Here is a 24,275-nt window from a genome sequence, read left to right on the forward strand (position 1 = left end):
ACACACATACACAGAGAGAGAGGGCTCTTCTGTCCGCTGGTTCATGCCCCAGATGGCCACAATGGCTCGGGCTGGATGAAGCAGAAGCCAGGGGCTAGGAGCTTTCTCTGGCTCTCCCAAGTAGGTGCAGGGGCCCAAGAACTTGGACCATCCTCTGCTGCTTTTCTCAGGCCACTAAGCAGGGAGCTGGATCAGAAGTGGGGCAGCTGAGACTCAAACCAGTGCCCATGTGGGATGCTTGCACTGTACCTGCTGCACCACAGTGCCAGTCCCAATCTTTATACTCTAAAAATAACAGTAACAAATTATTATAGTTTTTGACTAATATTATACCATTCAGATAAAAATTAAAGCATTCTGCAAAGTGCTAAATAGTTTAGTTTCAGTAATTTGTTATGTTGTTGATACTGCCGAATTAACCCTTGAATTCCTTTCATCTTTTTCAATTTTCTTAATTTATTCTTTTCCTTTAGTAGTCTGATGAAGCCTTTGAACTTTGTCATAGACCTTTTTTTTTCCTGTTAATTGAGAAACAGAGAAATAAGACAGTGAGAACTCTTACTGGTTCACTTCCCAAATGCCCAAAACAGCCTGCACAGAACCAAGATTGATGCCTAGAGCTGGGTAATCAATTCAGGTCTCCAATGTGTGTTACAGGAACCCAGTTACTCCAGACATCATTGCTTGCTCCCAGGGTCTGCATTAACTGGAAGCTAGAGTGAATAGCAGAATGCCCCAGGCACTCTGATAGGGAACATGAGCATCCTTTATTTATTTATTTATTTTTAGACTTCTTTTATTTAATTAAAGGCAGAGTGACACACACAGAGAAAAGCAAGGATCTTCCATCCACTGACTCACTCCCCAAATGACTGTGATGGCCAGGAGCAAGTCAGAATCAAGAAGTCCATTCAGATCTCCTATGTGGGTACTGGGGATCCAAGTGCCAAGGCATTTGCTGCTATTCCAGCTGCATTAGCTGGGCAGTGGATTGGAAGTGGAACAGCTGGGACTTGAGCCATACCTCTGATGTAGGTTGCCAGCGTCATAGTAATGGCTCAATCTTCTGTACCACAATGCCAGCCATCCCTGCTTTTTTTTTTTTTTAAGATTTATTTTATTTATTTGAAAGACAGAGTGATGGGGTAGGCATTGTGGTGTAGCAGGTTAAGCTGTTGCCTGCAATGTGGGCATCCCTTATGGGTACCAGTTCATATCCTAACTGCTCCACTTTTGGTTCAGCTCCCTGATAATGGCCTGGGAAAAGCAGTGAAAGTAGGCCCAAATGCTTCAGCCCTTGCCACCCACATGGGAGACCTGGATGAAGCTCCTGGCTTCCACCTGCCTCAGCCCTGACCATTGCAGCCACTGGAAGAGTGAACCAGCACATGGAAGGTCTCTCTGTCTCTCCCTGTCTCTCTCTAACTCTTGAATAAATAAATAAATAAGTCTTTAAAAAAACAAAGGGTGGATCCAGGAACTTCTTCTGGGTCTGCCATGTGGGTCGCAGGGGCCCAAGCAGTTGGGCCACCTTCTGCTGCTTTTCCCAGGTCATTAGCAGGGAGCTGACTCGGAAGTGGAGCAGCCAGGACACAAACATGGGATACTAGCATCACAGGAGGTGGCTTTACCTGCTGTGCTACAACCTGGCCCTCCAAGCTGTGTCTTAATTTTTGTACCACATTCCCACCTCAATCTTTTTCTTTTTTTTTTTTTTTTTTAAAGATTTATTTATTTATTTGAAAGACAGAGTTACAGAGAGAAGTATAGACAGGGAGAGGTCTTCCATCTACTGGTTTATTTCTCATTTGGCCGTAATGGCCAGAGCTGATCGGATCTGAATCCAGGAGCCTGGAGCTTCTTCTGAGTCTACCACGTGGGTACAGGGGCCCAAGTGGAGCAGACTAGAACTGGCACCCATATGGGATGCTGGCGCTACAGGCGGCGGCTTTACCCCTTACACCACAGTGCCGGCCCCTCCAGTTAATTTTTAAATATTTATTTTCATTTGATTTGTAAAGCAGAGAGATAACACACAGAGATCAAGGATTTCCATCCCCTGGTTCACTTCTCCAAATGCCTGCAATCGCCAGGGCCTGGCCAGGCTGAAGCCAGAAGCTCAGAACTCAATCAAACTCTCCCACGTGGGTGGCAGGGACCCAAGTATTTGAGCCATCTGGATCCAAAGCAGAGTAGCGGGTCTTTTATTATTTTTTTAAATATTTATTTATTTATTTATTTGAAAGTCAGAGTTACACAGAGAGAAGGAGAGACAGAGGGAGAGAGGTCTTCCATCCGCTGGTTCACTCCCCAGATGGCTGCAACAGCCGGAGCTGTGCCGATCCAAAGCCAGGAGCTTTCTCTGGGTCTCCCACGTAGGTGCAGGGGCCCAAGGACTTGGGCCATCTTCTGCTGCTTTCCCAGGCCATAGCAGAGAGCTGGATCAGAAGCAGAGCAGCTGGAACTCGAACTGGCACCCATATGGGATGTTGCACTGCAGGCGGCTGCTTTACCCACTACACCTTAGAGCTGGTCCCAGTAGTGGATCTTAAAACAAGCCACTCCCATATGGCTTGCTCAGGCAGGATATGGACAGCTCAGGCAGCAACTTAACCACCTGGCTACTTTATATATTTTTTTTTAATAGTTGATACTCAAAAGTATCAAAGGGAATACAGTAACAGCTCCCTTTTTTTCTACCAGTCATCTCTTCCCACTGGCAACAGCTTTTCTTCTTCTTCTTCTTCTTCTTCTTCTTCTTCTTCTTCTTCTTTTTTTATTTATTTGAAAGGCAGAGTGACAGAAAGGGAGAGACAGAGACAGAAAGTGATTTTCCATCTGCTGGTTCACTCCCCTAATGCCTGCAACAGTTGGGGCTGGGCCAGGCCAAAGCCAGGAGTCAAGAACTCCGTCCAGTTCTCCCACATGGAAGGCGGGGCCTAAAAACTGGTGCCATCATCAGCTACCTCCTGGAGCTGTATTTGGGGAGTAACTGGGACTGAAACCACTCAGATGTGTGATGTGGGTGTCCCAAGGGACTGCTTAAGCCACTGTGGCACAGTGCTTCTCCCCCAACAGCTTTATTTTATCTTATACAAGCAAACATATTCTTTTCTAACACAAATAATGGCAAACTATATATTTGATTCTAGTTCTTTGGTGATGTATCTTTTTAAAAAAATTATTTGAGGCCGGCGCCGCGGCTCATTAGGCTAATCCTCCGCCTTGCGGCGCCGGCACACCGGGTTCTAGTCCCGGTCGGGGCACCGATCCTGTCCTGGTTGCCCCTCTTCCAGGCCAGCTCTCTGCTGTGGCCAGGGAGTGCAGTGGAGGATGGCCCAAGTCCTTGGGCCCTGCACCCCATGGGAGACCAGGAGAAGCACCTGGCTCCTGCCATCGGATCAGCGCGGTGAGCCGGCCGCAGCGCGCCTACCGCGGCGGCCATTGGAGGGTGAACCAACGGCAAAGGAAGACCTTTCTCTCTGTCTCTCTCTCACTGTCCACTCTGCCTGTCAAAAATAAAATAAATAAATAAATAAAAATAAAAATAAAAAAAATAAAAATAAAAATAAAAAAATTATTTTATTTATTTGAAAGTTACAGAGAGGGAGGGAGAGACAAGAGAGAGCTTCCATCCACTGATTCACTTCCCAAATGGCTGCAATGGCTGGGGCTGGGTCAGGCTGAAGCCAGCAGCCAGGAGTTTCTTTCAGGTTTCCCATGCGGGTGCAGGGGCCCAAGCACTTGGGCCATCTTCCACTGCTTTTCCCAGGCCATTAACAGGGAGCTGGATTGGTAATAAAGCAGCCAGGAAATGAACCAGGCACAATGCTAGTCCCACAGCTAAACTTTCAACAGTTATCCTTTACTAACATCAAATGTGCCATGTTCAAAATTTCAATATTCTCATAATCTATTTAGCAGTTTATTTGCATTTTTTCTGAATTAAGATTCCAATAAAAAAATCCATGTATCGCAGTTTATATTTATAAATATATATTTATATTATTATATATATTATTTATTTGTAAATACATATTTATAAATATATAAAAGTGAAAGACTTATTTATTTGAAAGAGTTAAGGGGCAGGGTGAGGGGAGCTTCCATCTGCTAGTTCACTTCCCAATGGCCTGAACAGCTGGGGCTTGGCCAGGCTGAAGCCAGGAGCTGGGAACTCCATCTGAGTCTTCCATGTCAGTCATCTGCTGCTTTATAAGTTGCATTAGCAGGGACCTGAGTGAGCAGTGGTATAGGCAGGACTTGAACTAGTGCCCGTATAGGATGCCTGCATTGCGGGCAGCAGCTTAACCTGCTGAGCTGCATATATTTCTTAAATTTATTTCGATGTCTGTTTCCCTCCCCCTTTCTTTTTCTCCTTGCACTTCATTTGGTAATGAAGCAGACTTGTTTGTGGAGTTTCTATCAGTCTGTTCATTGCTCAGTCCTCTGCCTTCTGTGAGGGGTGTTGCATCTAGTTATTTCTAAGAGATGAAAACTTTTCTCTCAGGTGCACTTAAAGAACTCTTTATTTTTATATTAAAACAATTATTTGAGAGGTAGACAATGTTCTACCAACTCCTTCACTCCCCAAAGACCACAGTGGCTGTGGCTGGGCCAGGCTGAAGCTAGGAACTGGGAACTCAGTCAAGTCCCCCAAATAGGTCCCAGAAACCCAATTTCTCTTCCTTCCTTCCTTCCTTCCTTCCTTCCTTCCTTCCTTCCTTCCTTCCTTCCTTCCTTTCTTTCTCTTTCTTTCTTTCTTTCTTTCTCTCTCTCTCTCTCTCTCTCTCTCTCTCTCTCTCTTTCCCTCCCTCCCTCCCTCCCTCCTGCCTTCCTGCCTTCTACATTTACTTATTTGAAAGTCAGAGTTAGAGAGGGGGAGATAGAGCTTTCCCTTCCCCTGGTTCATTCCTTAGATGGCCGCAATGGCAAGGGCTGAGCCAGGCCAAAGCCGGGAGCTTCTTTTGGGTCTCCCATGTAGGTAGCAGAGGCCCAAACACTTGGGCCCTCTTCCACTGCTTTCCCCAGGCTGTTAGCAGGGAGCTGGATCAGAAGTGGAGCTGCTGGGACTTGAACTGAAACCCCTATGGAAAGCCAGCATCAAAGACAGAGGCTTTGCCTGCTACTCCACAATGCTGACCCCAGGAACCTAATTTCTTGAGCCATCACTGCCAACTCCCAGGGTCTGTATTAGTAGGAAGCTAGAATCAGCAACTGGAGCCAGGCTGAAGTCAGTACTGAGAGGACATAGGTATGTTAACTGAGGTCTTAACTGCCAGACCAAATGCCTACCCTCTTCTTAAGATTCTGTATTTTCACTAGAGTTTTGTATTTCATTTGTCATATATTATGCATGTTGCTTCCTGTACCCGTCGGTTTATATTTTTCTCCCCTCCTGGGGAGAGAACGTTGCTCATGTTGCACATTCCCTTTGTCTTTTCCCAATCACTTTTGGTCTCTTCCCTTCTAGTCCTTCCCACCTCTTTCAGTAAATGACAGAATAGACAAGTCATGTGATGTGAACTCATTGGAGTACGGTAAGATTTTAAAAATGCTAAACCATTAAAATAAACTTAGTAAGTAGAATCAATTTTCTATGAAGTACGGTACATAATCATCAAGTTATTTTCACCAAAGTATGAAGACTGAGTTGGGCAGAAGCACTAAATAGCCACATGAAGCATAAGGGGAAAAAAAAATCTGTTCAAGGAGTTTTATTAAGTTCTTATCAATGTTACAATTTCCTTTCCAGGACTCATATTTTGGCTACATTATAATGAGTGACACTGGGACATCAGATGTCATTGGGCGAAGAGTTGAAGTTAATGGAGAACTTGCAACAGTGCGTTTTTCTGGCATTGTCCCTCCTGTGGCAGGTAAATAAGAGTGTGTGTGTGTGTGTGTGTATAATTGTCCCTTGGCATCCTCAGGGAATTGGTTTCAGGATCCCTTCCTTGTGCATCCATGGATACCAAAATTTGGTGGTGCTCAGGTTTCTTATATAAAATTGTATAGTATTTGTATATAACCTACCCATGTCTTCCTGTATATGTACACTTTAAATCATCTCTAGATTCATCAAAATACTTAATACAATGTAAACTCTATGTATGTTATTGTTATAATGTATTGTTTAGGCAGTAATACTGAGAAATAAAGTAAGTCCTGGTTGGTGTATTACAAATACAATGATATGGGTGTATATCTTTAATGGTTGTTTAGCAAATATGAACACTTACATATTATTTTAATTTTTGTTTATTAAATTTGCTGTGTGACACTCTCTGTGTACTGTCTGGTGTAAAAACATTTAAAAACTTTCTTAGGGCCGGCGCCGCGGCTCAATAGGCTAATCCTCTGCCTTGCAGCACCGGCACACCATCTAGTCCCGGTTGGGGCGCCGGATTCTGTCCCGGTTGCCCCTCTTCCAGGCCAGCTCTCTGCTATAGCCCGGGAGTGCAGTGGAGGATGGCCCAAGTGCTTGGGCCCTGCACCCACATGGGAGACCAGGAGAAGCACCTGGCTCCTGGCTTTGGATCAGCACAATGTGCCGGCCGCAGCGTGCTGGCTGTGGCGGCCATTGGAGGGTGAACCAACAGCAAAGGAAGACCTTTCTCTCTGTCTCTCTCTCTCTCACTGTCCACTCTGCCTGTCAAAAAAAAAAAAAAAAAAAAAAAAAAACTTTCTTAAAAGGGCCTGTGTGGTGGCACAGTAGGTTAAACCCCATCTGTGATGCTGTTATCCCATATGGGTGCTGGTTAAACTCCTGGCTGCTCCACTTCTGATCCAGCTCCCTACTAACTTACCAGGAAAGCAGTGGAGGATAACCCAAGTGCTTGGGCCCCTGCCATCCACTTGGGAGGCCCAGATGGAGTTCCAGGCTCTTGGCTTTAGTCTGGCCCAGCCCTGGCCGTTGTGGTCATTTGGACAGTGAACCCAGTGGATGAAATCTGTCTCTCTGTCTGTCTCTCCTTCTCAATATTAGCTCTGTGTATCAAATAAGTAAATAAATAAATCTTTTAAAACATTATTTAAAAAGTAAATTCAGGGGCTGGCACTGAGGCATAGCAGGTTAAATCACCACTTACAGGGCCAGCATTCCATAGGGGTGCCAGTTCAAGTCTCAGCTGCTCCACTTCTGATCCAGCTCCTGGCTAATGTGCCTGGAAAAGCAGCAGAGGATGGCCAAAGGCTTGGGCCCCTGCACTCGTGTGGAAGACTTAGAGGAAGCTCCTGGCTCCTTGGTTTCAGTCTGGCCGAGCCCTGGCCTTTGTTGCCATCTGGGGGACTGAACCAGTGAATGAAAGACTTCTCTGTCTCTGCCTCTGCCTCTCCCTTTCTGTAACTCCACCTTTCAAATAAATAAATAAAATGTTTTTTGACAGGCAGAGTTAGACAATGAGAGAGAGAGACAGAGAGAAAGGTCTTCCTTCCGTTGGTTCACCCCCCCAAATGGCTGCTGTGGCTGGTGCACTGCGGCGATCCGAAGCCAGGAGCCAGGTGCGTCCTCCTGGTCTCCCATGCAGGTGCACCGCGCTGATCCGAAGCCAGGAGCCAGGTGCGTCCTCCTGGTCTCCCATGCAGGTGCAGGGCCCAAGCACTTGGGCCATCCTCCACTGCCTTCCCGGGCCACAGCAGAGAGCTGGAGTGGAAGAGGAGCAACCGGGACAGAATCCGGTGCCCCAACTGGGACTAGAACCTGGTGTGCCGGCGCCACAAGGTGGAGGATTAGCCTAGTGAGCCACAGCGCCGGCCAATAAATAAATTTTTAAAAAGCAAAAAGTAGGGCGTGTGCTGTGACATAGTGGGCTTAGTATCCACCTGTAGTGCTGGCATCCCATATGGGCACCAGTTTGTGTCCTGGCTGCTCCTCTTCCAATCCAGCTATCTGCTTTGGCGTGGGAAAGCAATGGAAGATGGCCTAAGTCTGTGAGCCCCTGTAGCTGCATGCGTGGGAGAGCCAGAAGAACCTCCTGGCTCCTGGTTTCAGATCAGCCCAGCTCTGGATATTGTGGCCCTCTAGAGAATGAACCAGCTGATGGAAGGCCTCTCTGTCTCTCCCTCTCTCTGTCTGTAACTCTACCTCTCAAATAAATAAAATCTTTTTTTTTTAAAGTAAATTCCACAGTCAGAATATTTGTTTTATAAAGATTTAATTATTTACCTGAAAGTCAAAGTTACATAGAGAGAGAAGGAGGGGCAGAAAGAGAGAGGTCTTCCATCCGCTGGTTTACTCCCCAATTGGCTGCAATGGCCAGAGCTGAGCTGATCCAAAGCCAGGAGCTTCTTCTAGGTCTCCCATGTAGTTGCAGAGGCTCAAGGACTGGGGCCATCCTCTATTGTCCTCCTAGGCCATAGCAGAGAGTTGGTTCGGAAGTGGAGCAGCCGGGATTGGATCCAGCACCCATATGGGATGCCGGCACTGCATGTGGTGGCTTCACTGGCCAGGCCACAGCACCGGCCCCAGTCCTAAAATTTTTGAAATGGCTGTTTATAGTTGAAGATATAATTTCTGCGATAGCCTCATACAGTTTAAAAAAAGTATCATATCTTTTTTTTAAAAAGATTTATTTATTTATTTGAAAGAGTTACACAGAGAGAGGAGAGGCAAAGAGAGAGAGGTCTTCCATTGATGCTTCACTCCCCAAATGGCCACAATGGTTGGAGCTGCGCTGATCTGAAGCCAGGAGCCAGGAGCCAGGAGCCAGGAGCCAGGAGCTTCTTCTGGGTCTCCCACATGGGTGCAGGGGCCCAAGCACTTGGAGCATCTTCCACTGCTTTCCTAGGCCATAGCCGAGAGCCGGATGGGAAGTGGAGCAGCCAGGACTCGAACCAGCACACATATGGGATGCTGACACTTCAGGCCAGGGTGTTAAGCCACTGCACCACAGCGCCAGCCCCCAAAAAGTCTCATATCTTAACTAGTGCTGTGGCGTAGCAGGTAGAGCTGCCGCCTGCAGTGCCAGTATCCCAAATGGGCACCGATTCATGTCCCGGCTGCTCCATTTTTAATCCAGCTTTCTGCTATGGCCTGGGAAAGCAGTAAAAGATGGGCCAAGTCCTTGGGCCCCTGCACCCATGTGGGAGACCCGGCAGAAGCTCCTGGCTCCTGGCTTTGGATCAGAGAGCTCCAGCTGCTGCAGCCAACTGGGGAGTGAACCAACAGATGGAAGATCTTCCTATCTCTCTCTCTCTTTCTTTCTCTCTTTCTCTGTGTAACTCAGACTTTCAAATAAATAAAGAAATCTTGCCGGTACTGCGGCTCAATAGGCTAATCCTCCGCCTTGCGGCGCGGGCACACCGGGTTCTAGTCCCGGTCGGGGCGCTGGATTCTGTCCCGGTTGCCCCTCTTCCAGGCCAGCTCTCTGCTGTGGCCCAGGAGTGCAGTGGAGGATGGCCCAAGTGCTTGGGCCCTGCACCCCATGGGAGACCAGGAGAAGCACCTGGCTCCTGCCATCGGATCAGCGCCGTGTGCTGGCTGCAGCGCGCTGGCCGCGGCGGCCATTGTGGGGGTGAACCAACGGTAAAGGAAGACCTTTCTCTCTGTCTCTCTCTCTCACTGTCCACTCTGCCTGTCAAAGAAAAAAAAATCTTAAAAAGAATTGTTTGATGGAAGTAAAGATGGTGTGTTGAGGGACTGGCGCTATGGTGTAGTAGGCTAAGCCTCCTCCTGCGAACCCGGTCGTGTCCCAGCTGCTCCTCTTTCAATCCAGCTCTCTGCTAATGGCCTACGAAAGCAGTGAAAGATGGCATAAGTGCTTGATTCCCTGCACCCACTTCGGAGACCCTGAAGAAGCTCCTGGCTGGTAGCTACGGATTGGCCTAGTTGTGGCTGTTGCGGCCATTTGGGGAATGAACCAGTGGATGGAAGACCTTTCTCTCTGTCTCTCCTGCTCTCTGTCTGTAACTCTGCCTCTCAAATAAATAAATAAAATCTTAGGAAAAACAAAAGATGGTGTGTTGAAGAGGGCAGAATAATGGCTCCTGAAAAATATCCCTGTAACCTGTGGTTATGTTGGGTTACATGCCCAAGGGGAATTAGAGTTACAAGGGGAATTCAGGTGGCTAATCAGCTGATATTAGGATTGGGAGAGTAGCTTGGTTTATCCAGGTGGGCCCAATGTAATCACAGGACTCTTAAGAAGTTGAAGAGGGAGGTGGAAGAGTCCGTCGCAGAGTGCCGTGAGAATGGAAGGGAGTGTTGAGCGTGGGTGCGGCCACCAAAAGCTGGAAATTTTTCCTAATATAATAAGCAAGCCATCAAATATGTAAGGTTTGTCTTACGTTTCTTGCTTCCCTCCCACCCCCCCCTTTTTTAAGTGGCAAATAGTGTTTGGAGGCTACAGTCTGGGCTGTGAAGGTGCTCATTGCTACTGAGTTGGTCATTGTTTCTAAGTCTTTGCAGTGGACAGGTTGTATCTGTAAGATAAATTCTTGGACAGTAGATTAAAGGAGGGGATGTGGTGTTTTTGTGTATTTATTATTAAAGGTTTCAAACATATAGAAAAGGAGAAAGTAGTCAAATACCCATATGTACTTGTCAATTTAACAATTCTTTTCCCCAACCCCACCCCCTAACAATTCTTAACATTTCGCCATATGTACTTCATCTCTTATTTTTGCTTAAGCATTTAAAATTACACTTCCAGTGGCATTTCATCCCAAAATACTTCACTGTGCATCTCTGAAAATAGATACATTTTCTTATAAAACAGTATGTACATTTTTAACTTGTTTTGATTTATATGGTCAAGTTTTTTTTTTTTTTTTTGACAGGCAGAGTGGACAGTGAGAGAGAGACAGACAGAAAGGTCTTCCTTTGCCGTTGGTTTACTCTCCAATGGCCGCTGCAGCCGGCGCACCGCGCTGATCCGATTGCAGGAGCCAGGTGCTTCTCCTGGTCTCCCATGCGGGTGCAGGGCCTAAGGACTTGGGCCATCCTCCACTGCACTCCCAAGCCATAGCAGAGAGCTGGCCTGGAAGAGGGGCAACCAGGACAGAATCCGGTGCCCCGACCAGGACTAGAACCCGGTGTGCCGTTGCTGCAGGCGGAGGATTAGCCTAGTGAGCCGTGGAGCCGGCCAGTTTTTTTTTTTTTTTTTTTTAAGACATGCTTATTTGAAAGGCAGAGTGACAGAAGGACAGACAGAGAAAGATCTTTCTTCCGTTGGCTCAGTCCCCAAATGTCTGCAACAGCCAGGACTGGGCCACGCCAGAGATCCAATATGCGATGTGGCATCATAGGCAGCGACTTAACCCGCTGCACCACAACGCGGGTGCTGGGCTGCTTCCTGAGAGGGAGTCTGTGCTCCTGCATGTTAGTGCAGTTGCTGAGGCCCACAGTTGTGCCAAAGCGAAGGTCTGTGTTGAAGGTGGACTTGATGAATTAATGCACAAAAAACATTCAGAATGGCGCAGGAAATATGAGCAATTGTGAAGTGTTAAGAGATTTTTATTCCTTTTGCTGTTTAATTTTTGTAGATGCTCCTTTCTCAAGTCACTATTTCCATTTGTAGGAAAATCACAACACATTGATTTTTGCTAGTACATGCTGCTTTCTTGTCACCTGTCAGAAACTCGAAATAATGAGTATATGGAGCCAGCAGTGGCGCTGGCCTGAAGCACCGGCATCCCATATGGGCGCTGGTTCGAGACTTGGCTGCTCCACTTCCAATCCAGCTCTCTGCTGTGGCCTGGGAAAGCAGTATAAGAAGGCCCAAGTCCTTGGGCCCCTGCGCCCATGTGAAGCTCCTGGCTTCGTATCGGCGCAGCTCTGGCTGTTGTGGCCAATTGGGGAGTGAACCATCGGATGAAAGTCTCTCTAACTCTTTCAAATAAATCTTAAAAAAAAAAAATTATATTTAGAAAGTTACAGTGTGAGACCCTCAGGGCAGAATAAGTGGTTTTTACTTCTCAGACTAAGCCATGATCCTTATCAACCAGTGCCTTGTATCTAAGATTAGCAATAGAGAAAACCTGTTCTTCACTTTATCCTAAGTGACTTCAGAAAAAGTCACTAAGTTACTTGGAAATTTGTGGCATGTAATTGAAGTTCAGATTGGTTCAGGCAACATTTACCTAGGAAGGGAAGTCTGATGTTAGCTGTTTCTCGTATCTGCTTTGGAACATGAAAACATGTTACCATGACCCTTAAACACACATGCACGCATCTGTTTGCTAGGTCAGAAGAAGCAGGTGTGATTCATCTGAGCTCTAACAAACTGCTTAAAAAAAAAAGTACTGTTACATGTCTTTAACGTTTAATGTGAGGATTGGCTAGAAGTCAATCCTGTCAAATCTGACTCTGTATAAAGATACTTAAACATTCAAGTCCTGGGATCAGAGATTGCAATGAGCAGGTCTGAGTCAGGATCCCTGACTCCTCATTTTTAACATGCTCTCTAGACAATTCAGTAGAGAATGGTTAAGTGTTTTGTTGTTGTTGTTTTAAAGATTTATTTGCAAAGCAGAGTTAGAGAGGCAGAGGGGGAGAGGGAGGTCTTCCATCTGCTGGTTCAGTCCCCAAGTGGCAGCAATGGCCAGAGCTGAGCTGATCTGAAGCCAGGAGCTTCTTCTGGGTCTCCCACACGGGTGCAGGGGTCCAAGCACTTGGACCATCTTCTGCTACTTTCCCAGGCCATTAACAGGGAGCTGAATCCAGAGCGGATCCCACCCCAAATGGGTTGCTGGCACTTGGGAACAGCGTCGGTCCCAAGTGTTTATTCTTTAAGATGTGCCAATCTTCCTGTGAAAAGTGAGATCACCTGCAAGCCAAATAGAACCCTCTTACAGCTGCCTTTGCACAACAAAGCTTTCTCTCCTGAATCCTGTTGAGGCCTGAGTTAATAAACAACTAATTGTGACATTCCTGTGAATATGGAATAGCTGGTGTTACTGAGTGTGATGTGCCTTTCATTATCTGTTTGAATCTACTTTATGCAAGGACTTCTGTGATAATTAGTATAAGCTTAGAGAAAATGAAATGTTTTCTAATGAACTGATGTGATTCTAACACTGCATTTTATTTGTGTTTCTATAAGGAAGCTCAGAATTGCATTTTATACCTCACTGATCTCAATTTTTTTTTTTAAAGATTATTTATTTGAGAGGTAGACAGTGAGAGGGAGAGACTGAGAGAGAGGTCTTCCTTCCACTGGTTCACTCCCCAAATGGTCGCAACGGCTGGAGCTGCACCGATCTGAAGCCAGAAGCCACGGCGCCCGCCCCTCAGTTGTTCTCTTCTAATGCTTCTTATCTCCCTTCCATTCTGTACCCTCTCTCCTGCCCCCTCCCTCACCCTCACTTTATTTTGTTAATGGCTTTTGATCTTCTAGTACCACTTTTGTTTTTCTGAAATATTAACATTTTAAAAAATGTTTGAGAGGCAGAGAGAGCCCCATTCATTGATTCACTGTCCAGCTGCCTGGAGCTGGGGATTCAATCCAGCTCATGGGTGGCAGGAACCTATTTGAGCCATCACTTGCTGCCTCCCAGGATGCACCTTACTGTTATTTGTTTTGTTGGTTTTTTTTTTCTTAAAGATTTTAAATTATTTGAAAGTCTGAGATCAAGATCTACTGATTCACTCCCCAAATGACTGCAAGAACTAGGGGTGGGCCAGGCCAAAACCAGGAGCCAGGAACTCCATCCAGGTCTCCCATGTATGTGACAAGAGCCCAACTTCTTGGATCGTCATCCTCTGACTTTCCAGGCACATTAACAGGAACCTGGATCTGAAGCAGAGTATCTGGGACTCAAACTGGCACTCCTGTGTGGGATGTGGTCATCACAAGTGACAGCTTAGCTGGCTGTACCACCACGCCTGCTCCCAGAATGCATATTAGCAGGAGGTTGGAATTGGGAGAAGAGCTGGGATTTGAACCCAGGCATTCAGGTATGGAATGTAGGCTTTCCGAGTGATGTGTTAACCAGTGTGTTGGGACTGGCGCTGTGGCATAGCGGGTAAAGCCACCACCTGCAATGCCAGCATTCCATGTGGGCAGTTTTCAGGTCCCAGCTACTCCACTTCCAATCCAGCTCATCCAGCTCTCTGCTAAGGCCTGGGAAAGCAGTAGAAGATGGCCCAAGTCCTTGGGACCCTGCACCCACGTGAGAGATCCAGAAGAAGCTCCCGTCTTCAGATTGGCGCAGCTCTGACCGTTGTGGCCAATTAGGGAGTGAACCAGAGGATGGAAGACCTCTCTCTTTCTTCTGCCTCTCCTTTTCTCTCTGTAATTTTTTCAAATAAATAAAATATCTTTAACCAGTATGCCAAGCTCCTGCCCCAAGTATTCCTTTTTTAATTTTAAGTTATTATTTTTAAAAGGTTTATTTTATTTGAAAGGCAGAGAGAAATATTCCTTCTCTTCCATCTGCTGGTTCACTCCCCAAATGGCTGTAACGGCTGGAGCTGAGCCGATCTGAGACCAGGAGCCAGGAACTAGGAGCTTCTTCTGAGTCTCCCACACGGGTGCAGAGGCCCAACCATTTGGGTCATTTTCCACTACTTTCCCAGGTGCTTTAGCAGGGAGCTGGATCGGAAGTGGGGCAGCTGGGACTTGAGCTGGCGTCTATATGGGATGCCTGTGCTGCAGGTGGTTGCTTAACTCACTATGCCACAGCACCTGCCCCTCTAATATCTTAAAGACATTCTCAAGTTAGAATTTGAAAAGCAAGAAACTATCCAGCAGGCATTAGAACATTCTTAGCTTGACTGCGTAGGGTGGTGCTGAAAACAAACCTACTTGCTAATTTCAAAAAGCTGCATGTTTTAGACTAACCGTGAAATTATGTGATTCTAGCTATCGAGGTATTGAAACTTCAACTTTCAGCTATCTGCTCCAAAGAGATGATCTCTTTGAGAGTAATAGAAGTCAATAGAGAATAAATCAGATTAGCACTATTGAGATAGGTAAGGAGACAGGGATCCAGAAAGAGTTGAAGGAAATATGTCACCACACCCTCTTGCAGGGTTGCCTCCAAAGCTCCTCCAATAGCTGAACAACCTAAAACCCTCTTATTGTTGCAGAACTAGCTCCCCTGGAAGTGGTCCTGCCATGATAATTCATTGTGATAACATTAATGTAAAATTACCTTAACTGACACACTCCAGTTATGCACCTGACACCATGTTACTTCAGAGACTTCATAAAAGGCCAGCAAATGGGCAAAAATCAAATTCCTAGAACTCTCCACCCATTCCTGGAAAACCCTGCACCCAGTCCTGCCTCCCATGAATATTCTGTTCCTCTGCTCTCAAGATCACTTGAGAATCTTGTTAGGTACAGCTCACTCTTGAGTGTGCCCACATTCCTCAAGTGGGTACTTTTGCTTGGCAAATCTTAATCCCCCACTGTACCTTATTTATGTCTTGTCCTTGAATTCCTTCTTGTGTTGGAAACAAGAACCTGTACCCAGCCATCTGATGACAATATCAATTAATGCAGATAGAGAGGATCTCCAAATTCCTCAGTCTTGTGTGACTTAATTTTAGTTATTTGCCCCCCAAAAAAATGTTATCTCAGAATTAGGCCAGGAAGCCAAGGAGCTAAAGAATCACCAAGGCAAATGTTGGTAGTATCCATGGGAAAAGGCAAAGGTACTGAATCCTTGGCCCTTGAATATGAGTAAGTGCTTCTGTGAAGGCCAGCCCAGTCCTAGCGTGAATGTAGGTTCAGTAGTTAAAGCCAGCAGACTCAGACCTACCTCATTTTTAAGGTCATTGACCTTGTGAGATGGATGAATCTAGATACCTTTGCCAATTCTGTTAAGTATTTCAGTTTTGAACTCTGGTTTGGATCTCACCTTCAGTAAGCAATCTTCTGATTATAAAGTAGCTTTTTGTGGTAGTCTTAATAGGGGTAGAATGCATTGAACACAGGGAATCTTTATCTTTTTAAAATACAGATTTTAATTTTTAGGGCAGTTTTAGATTCACAGCAAAATTGAGTGAAAAGAATCGTGTCTCATGTCTGCCCTGACTCCAGGTGCATAGTCGTCTCTGATTATCTGCATGCTGAACCACAGTGGTACGTTCCTTTGTTTTTAAAGATTAGGTTATTTATTTGAAAGAGTTACAGAGAGGGAGAGAAAAAGAGGAATATTTTCCATCCCCTGGTTCACACCCCCCCCCCCCCCCCCAAATGGCTGCAACGACTATGGCTGGGCAGAGCTGAAGTCAGGAGCTTCGTCCTGGTCTCCCACGTGGGTGCAAGGACCGAATCACTTGGACCATCCTTCACTGCTTTCCCAGGCACATTAACAGGGAATTGGATCAGAAGTGGAGCAGCCAGGATATGAACTGGCACCCATGTGGAATACCAGCATTGCAGGCGGCAGCTTAACCCATTATGCCACTAAGCTGGCTCCCACAATGGTACATTGTTAGTCAGTTAGCCTACACCACCTGTTATCACCCAAAGTGCTTTCTTTAGGGTTCACGCTTGGTGTTGTACATTCTATAGGTCTGGACAATTGTCTAATGACATGTTTCTATCTTTATCTACTCATACAGAGTTCTGATGTCTTAAAAATCCTCTGTGCTCCACCTGCTCATCTTTCCCTCTAAGTCCTGCCTTTTCCAGGATGTTCTACAGATGGAATGATATAGTATGTAACTTTTTCAGACTGAATTCTTTTGCTTAATGACATGGATTTAACTTTCCCCATATTTTTAAAGTGGTGCTGGTATCCCATATAGGTGCTGGTTTGAATCCCAGCTGCTCCACTTCCAATCTAGCTCTCTGCTAATGGCTTGGGAAAGCACTGGAAGATGGCCAAATTAGTTGGGCCCCTGAAACCCACGTGGGAGACCTGGAAGAAGGTCCTGCCTCTTGGCTTCAGATTAGCCCATTGCAGCTATTTGGGTAGTAAGCCAGTGGATGGAAGACCTATCTCTCTGTCTCTTCCTCTCTCTCTCTCTAAAACTCTCTCAAATAAATCTTTTTATAAAAAAAAGAAAGGCAGAGTTACAGAGAGAGAGGGAGGGATTGAGGCAGAAAGAAAGAGATCGTCTATCTGCTGGTTCACTCTCCAAAAGGCCACAAGAGACAGGGCTGGGTCAGCCAGGCTTGAAGCCAGGAGCTTCATCTGGGTCTCCCATGTGGGTCACAGGGGCTCAAGTACTTGGGCCATCTTCCACTGCTTTCCCAGGCACATCAGCAGGGAGCTGGCTCAGAAGTGGAGCAGCTGGAACATGAACTAGCATCCATATGGGATGCTGGCATCATAGGCAGTGGCTTAACCCACTGTGCCACACACTGGACCCTCCATATGTCTTTTCATGACTTGATAGCTCATTTCTTTTTCTTTTTCTTAAGTTTATTTGACAGAGTTAGACAGTGAGAGACAGAAAGGTTTTCCTTCCATTGGTTCACCCCCTAAATGGCCGCTAAGGCTAGAGCTACGCTGATCTGAAGCCAGGAGCCAGGAGCCGCCTCCTGGTCTCCTATGTGGGTGCAGGGGCCCAAGCACTTGGGCCATCCTCCACTGCCTCCGTGGGCCACAGCAGAGAGCTGGATTGGAAGTGGAGCAACCAGGACTAGAACCCGGCGCCCATATGGGATGCCGGTACCGCAGGTGGAGGATTAACCAAGTGAGCCACGTTGTTGGCCCTGCACATTTATTTTTCATACTGAGTAATAACCCGTTGTTTGGATGTGCCACAGTTTATTCATTCAGCTACTGAAGGACATCTTAGTTACATTCTTGTTTTGGCAATTATGAATAAAGCTGCAATAAACATCTGTGTGCAGGGGTTTTCCAGCTCATTTGGGTAAATACTAAGGAGCATGATTGCTGGATTGTTGGATTAATTACTTTTAATTCTTCTGATTTTAGTGAAGTTGGGTCTGATTATGATTGGCTTTTCATGTGGCTTGAATCCAGGGAGATTAAGAAACAAATCATGTTGGCTAGAATATTTGGGCTTGTTTGACAGCTTCATTACTGTAAACTAATAAGCTTGTGTTCTGGAGGCTGCTTCAGTCACTTGTGCACTTGGATTTGCTGGACTGAGGCTTCTGGGGTGTGACCTGAGGGTATATCAAGCAGAAGCCTGGACTGATCCCTGTTGGGACCTGAGTGGCGAGGTAGTCTCACCTAAGTATCACTTCTGTCCGCTCCCTCGGTCTGATACTGTACTTCCTACTCCAGCATCCATCAGTGAACTGGCTTCTTAATAAAAACTTGGCAAACAACAGTTATTTTTCTCAGAATTACAGCCAATCACAATAAAATGCTTGCTCCCTCCATGGGTGTTAGCTTGAGAAGGGAGTCGTTCTTTGCCATATGAAAGAACAGCATTGTGTCTTGTGTTCTTCTTGATAATGTCCATCAGCTGAACCAATTCAGATCGTTTTTATTTATTTATTTTTTTAAAGCTTTATTTATTTACTTGAAAGAGTTACACAGAGAGAGAGGAGAGGCAAAGAGAGAGAGAGTCTTCCATCAGGAAGACTTCCATCACTCCCCAGTTGGTCGCAATGACTGGAGCTGCGCCCATCCGAAGCCAGGAGCCAGGAGCTCCTTTCAAGTGCCCTACACGGGTGCAGGGGCTCAAGGGCTTGGGCCATCTTCTACTGCTTTCCCAGGCCACAGCAGAGAGCTGGATGGGAAGTGGAGCAGCCGGGTCTTGAACCAGCTCCCATACGGGATTCCGGCGCTTCAGGCCAGGGCGTTAACCCGCTGTGCCACAGTGCTGACCCCTTTTTTACTTTTATTAAAGATTTATTTATTTGAAAGAGTTACACAGAGAGGAGAGGCAGAGAGAGAGAGAGGTCTTCCATCCGCTGGTTCACTCCCCAGTTGGTTGCAATGATTGGAGCTGCGCTGATCTGAAGCTAGGAGCCAGGCGCTTCTTCCAGGTCTCCCATGCGGGTGCAAGGACCCAAAGACTTGGGCCATCTTCTACTGCTTTCCCAGGCCACAGCAGAGAGCTGGATTGGAAGTGGAGCATCTGGGTCTCAAACTGGCGCCCATATGGGATGCTAGCGCTTCAGGCCAGGGTGTTAACCCACTGCGCCACAGCACCTGCCCTTCGGATAGTTTTTATTATGAATTACATTAATTGTGTTTATTTCTTATATAAAGGCTTTGGTTTGCCAAAAAGTATACTGGGACATGAGAAATTGGTGTGTGTGTTAGTTTAGGGCTGGTCCTTGTTAGTGGTGTTATTTTTGGCAAGTCACATTTTTCCTGAACTTGCATTTCTTATCTCTAAAACTGATATCATCTCTGTTCGTGCTTATTGAATAGGGCTTCTGTGAGAAGCAGGATAAGTTCAAGCTTTGTAGAGTGTAATATGAGTTGGACAATAGGGCCTTACCTCTTATGTATAATCGGGTCTCAACTCTATTCACCTTTAATCTTTTCCTCCTGCCATAAGCCTTTGCCCTGACCTCTGAGTGACACTTAGCTCCAGCTATATTGGATTTTTTGAAATTCTCTAAACAGATAGTGAAGTCTCAGACTATTCCTTGTCTCAGGTATTTTCTCTTCTGGGTTTACCTCAAATGTTGCTGTTTCTGTACTGTCTTTCCCATATGCCTCCACAACAAATATTGTCATTGTTTCTATAACATCTGTACTTTTATCACAAGGTTTCGCTTATCTAATAACCATTGGTTTACACATCTATCCTGTTATAAAACTGAGATGGTTTAGAGTAAGAGACTGTTTTTTGATCTTACTCATTTTTGCTCTTTATTTACTTCCTTCTACTTTCTTGGGTTTAATTTTCATGGTCTAATGCTTCTCAACATTTTGATATGTTATTTTCAGTCTTCAACCTAATACTTATATAATGGCCTTAAAAGTACATATTAAAAGTCTCTAACACATCTTTTAGCTCTATCCACAAATTTTGACATGTATTTCATTATTCAGTTAAAATATTTGCTGACTTATATCGTGATTTATTTTTTGATGTGAGGTGATTTTAGAAAAATGCTTACTTTCTGGGGCCAGTGCTGTGGTGCAATAGGTTAACACCTTGGCCTGAAGCACCGACATCGTATATAGGATGTTCGAGACCCAGCTGCTCCACTTCCGATCCAGCTCTCTGGTGTGGCCTGGAAAAGCAGTGGAGGATGGCCCAAGTCCTTGGGACCCTGAACCCAAGTTGAGGAGGCCCTGAAGGAAGCTCCTGGCTCCTGGCTTCGGATTGGCACAGCTCTGGCCGTTGCGGCCAGTTGGAGTGAACCATCGGATGGAAGACCTCTCTCTGTCTCTCTGTCTCTGTCTCTCTCTCTCTGCTTCTCCTTCTCTCTGTGCAGCTCTTTCAAATAAAGAAGTAAAATCTTTAAAAAAGAAATGCTTACTTTCTAAGAACATATGAAGATTTTCTAAGTCATTTTTTGTTACTTCCCACTGCATTTCTCTGTGGTCAGAGAACAGACTCTTTGTGATTTGTCTCCTTGTTTCTAAAATTTTTTTTTTTGCTGTGATAAAATTCAGGTAATATAAAATTGGCCGATCTAACTGCTTTTGAATGTATACTTCTGTGGCATTACACACATTCATGTGCAACCATCATGACATCCATCTCCAGAGTATTTTTTTTTTAAACTTTTATTTAATGAATATAAATTTCCAGTGTACAGCTTATGGATTATAGTGGCTTCCCCCTCCCATAACTTCCCTCCCACCCGCAACCCTCCCCTCTCCCGCTCCCTCTCCCCTTCCATTTGCATCAAGATTCATTTTCAATTCTCTTTATATACAGAAGATCAATTTAGTATAAAGGTTTCAACAGTTTGCACTCACATAGACACACAAAGTGAAACATACTGTTTGAGTACTAGTTATAGCATCAAATCAAAATGTACAGCACATTAAGGACAGAGATCCCACATGAGGAGCAAGTGCACAGTGACTCCTGTTGTTGACCCAACAAATTGACACTCTAGTTTATGGCACCAGTAACCACCCTAGGCTCTCGTCATGAGTTGCCAAGGCTATGGAAGCCTTCCAAGTTTGCCGACTCTGATCATATTTAGACAAGGTCATAAAAGACAGGGTGAGGATAGTAACCAATGATCCTAAGAGTGGCATTAACCAGGTTTGAACAATTATACAGCATTAAGTGGGGAAGAGGACCATCAGTACACACAGGTTGGGAGTAGAGCCATTGGTGGTAGAGTAGAGGTTATGATTCCAAAGGAATGAGGCCCAAGTGCACTAGACAGGGCCTAGAACAAAGGACAGAGTCATTATTAGAGGAGCTAAGAAAGGTGCTGTCTAAGCTACAATTAAGTTTTCTGATTGAGAGGCAAATAGAACCTGACAGAAGGGGCTTGATAATAATCTGTTGGGCTTTAGGCCTTGTAAGTTAAGAGGCCCAGACCTATCTATCTCTTCACATGGGGTATATCCTAAGGGAGGTGTGAACCTCCTAGGGGAAGGCACTCTGTTGACTTTCATTACTTGGCTGGGCTGGGAGGAGAGCTGGCCAGGTAAAGGCAGGGGGCATCTCTAACAAGAAATTTACAGTTCTGCCTGCAATGTTGCTGACCCTACTTGACCACACCCTCAGCTGCAGTGGTCACTTTGGAAGTTGGGCTGAGTGAAGGGCTTTTCAGCTTGGAGCCAATAAATCTGTGGCTCTGACCTGGGCATCCTTCGACTCCAAGGCAGGTCCATTTCCAGTGATCCAACTCTTGGCAGAGCTGCCAGGGCTCTTCACAAGCTAACTTCTGCTGAAGCCCAGGCTTACCACATTGAAAGCACTGCAGTGGACTGGCCTGTTGGGTCTCCTTGAGGGCAGATCACTGTACAGATCAGCCATTAATAGGCCTGCCACCCATTGCTTCTGATGCCTAGCTTTCTTTTCCTCCTGGTTTGTGTTAAAGCAGACCAGAGGATGCAAGTCAAGGGAGTGCCCGTGTCCCATCTCTAATCTTCGGTGGCCTGAACTACAAGTCTATAGTCACAGGCATGTTCTGTAGTAGTTTTTCTAAGGTAGACAATGCCCATGAGGAAAATTATATTCTCACTTTAAAACTTTCTTTCCCTTTGGTCTGAAAGGGAGGTTTTTTCCTACTTACTGTATACTTTGCTGATGGCGAAGTGAATCTAGCTATGAGATTATTATTTAAGTTCTTATTTTGGCTATGCTATTACAGAAAAATGTTAGCCATCTCTTTTATAAGGTCTAAAGATTAAATTGTGCATCCTACAGATTCCTTCATAATAGAATTAGTTTCCTACCTTGAAGAGAATAGAGAAATGAAAGAACAAGTTGGGCTTAGAATAGAGAAATGAGGGAGCAAGTCCTAGATCGCTTGCTGACAATAGCAATATTACATGAATACTTAGCAAACAGTTTCAACCATTAGATAACAACAACTTAAGAAAACACTTACCAGAAGGTCCAATGCCTTCTATAAATTTTAAGAATCATGTATTTGAAAACACCTCTTAAATATCTAACATGGTGTAGTTTGTTTAACCAGTAAACTTAAGCACAACCATATAAAATGTTTTTAGTTTCTTTCTACCAACAAGTTTAAAACATATGATACACAGATTCAGGTCACACAAATTAAAATGTATCTTTGATTGATTTTAGCAGCTTAAATTTATGGACAATCTTATCTATAAGCCATTTAAAATAAAACTCTTAATAAAATTTCCCCATGTGGACATACAATATGTACACACATATAACATAGCATAATAGACCAATATATCAATTTTAATAATAGCTTTTAAAATCTTTAACTCTTTTTGTAGATTGCCAATTGATTTGAATTGCTTTTTGTTTTTAGTAACCTCAGTTAACCATACTTTCTCTCAGTTGGTACTGTTAATACATTATTGGCTTCATCTGTTTACAGAGCCATCCCAAAGTACTGAATACAATGGAAGTGGCTGGAAAAAGTCCATAGGAACCTATAGGAGGACAGCTACACACAGAACCAACAACGCTTTAGTTTTATGAGCAGCACATCATATATAACTGTGGATGACAAAAGACTTTAAGTCGCCATGTTTAAAATTATAAACTCATAGACCAAATTTGATCTTGTTACAAGGTGATTATTCAAATCTTTGAAAATAAGCACATATTTAAATAACCCATAGCTCTTAATAAAAATGCAGCTGTTTTTGAACAATTAGAATTTAACAGACATCAAGAGAACATAATAGATTACTTTAACACATTGCTTTACAGAGCATCAGAGTTTAATTCTATGTCAAAGAGAAATTGAGCTTCCTGTGATCTTTTGCTGTGAGGTTTCCTTCCTTTACCTTCTTTCATATTGGTGACCATGTTTCTGTGTTTCTGTGTGTAAGACATCTTTAAGCATCTTTTGCAGGGCAGGATGAGTGGCAACAAATTCTTTCAGTTTCTGTTTGCTATGAAAAGTCTTAATTTCACCTTCATTCACAAATGAGAGCTTTGCAGGATATATTATTCTGGGCTGGCAGTTTTTCTCTCTTAGTACCTGGGCTATGTCTCGCCATTCCCTTCTAGCTTGTAGGGTTTCTGATGAGAAGTCTGCTGTGAGTCTAATTGGAGATCCTCTAAGAGTAATCTGACATTTCTCTCTTGCACATTTTAGGATCTTTTCTTTGTGTTTCACTGTGGTGAGTTTGATTACAACATGTCGTGGTGAGGATCTCTTTTGGTCATGTTTATTAGGGGTTCTATAAGCTTCCTGTACTAGGATGTCTCTGTCCTTCTCCAAACCTGGGAAATTTTCTGCCAGTATCTCACTGAAAATGCCTTCTAATCCTTTCTCCCTCTCCATGCCTTCAGGAACTCCTAGAACTCGAATGTTGGTTTTTTTAATAGTATCCTGTAGATTCCCGACAATATTTTTTAGATTTCTAATTTCTTCTTCTTTTCTTTGGTTTGCCTGTTTCCTTTCCTGTTCTCTGTCTTCTAATTCCGATATTCTCTCTTCTGCTTCGCCCATTCTGTTTTTAAGGCTCTCTAATGTGTTTGTCATTTGATCTATTAAATTCTTCATTTCATTATGATTTCTCGTCACTATCTCAGTTTCTTGTTCCACTAGTTGTTTCATTTCATTTTGATTCCTCCTTAATATTTCATTTTCACGAGAGAGATTTTCTATCTTGTCCATGAAGGATTTCTGTAGTTCAAGAATTTGTTTTTGAGAACTTCTTAATGTTCTTATCAATTTTTTGAGATCCGCTTCTTGCATTTCTTCGATCTCATCATCTTCATAATCTTGAATTGGGGTGTCTTTTTCATTTGGGGGCATCATAGTGTCTTCCTTGTTCTTGTTACCTCGATTTTTGCATTT

The 24,275-nt window shown here is 44.6% G+C and overlaps 1 protein-coding gene across 3 annotated transcripts in view; it reads left to right on the forward strand.

Annotated features, from left to right (window-relative positions):
• TBCE (tubulin folding cofactor E) overlaps positions 1–24,275 on the forward strand; it is an 85,189-nt gene that overhangs the window by 8,230 nt on the left and 52,684 nt on the right. For 2 of the 3 annotated variants that reach the window (XM_062210646.1, XM_062210645.1), the window contains exon 2: positions 5,756–5,879. In XM_062210646.1, the coding sequence (XP_062066630.1) occupies positions 5,780–5,879 (100 nt within the window). In that variant the 5' untranslated portion in view covers positions 5,756–5,779. Of the gene's footprint in view, positions 1–5,755; positions 5,880–24,275 lie in introns of those variants that run through there. The other variant, XM_062210648.1, reaches the window with a different exon arrangement.

The sequence above is a fragment of the Lepus europaeus genome, chromosome 14, assembly GCF_033115175.1.
Source record: "Lepus europaeus isolate LE1 chromosome 14, mLepTim1.pri, whole genome shotgun sequence".
In the NCBI taxonomy this organism is placed as follows: Eukaryota; Metazoa; Chordata; class Mammalia; order Lagomorpha; family Leporidae; genus Lepus; species Lepus europaeus.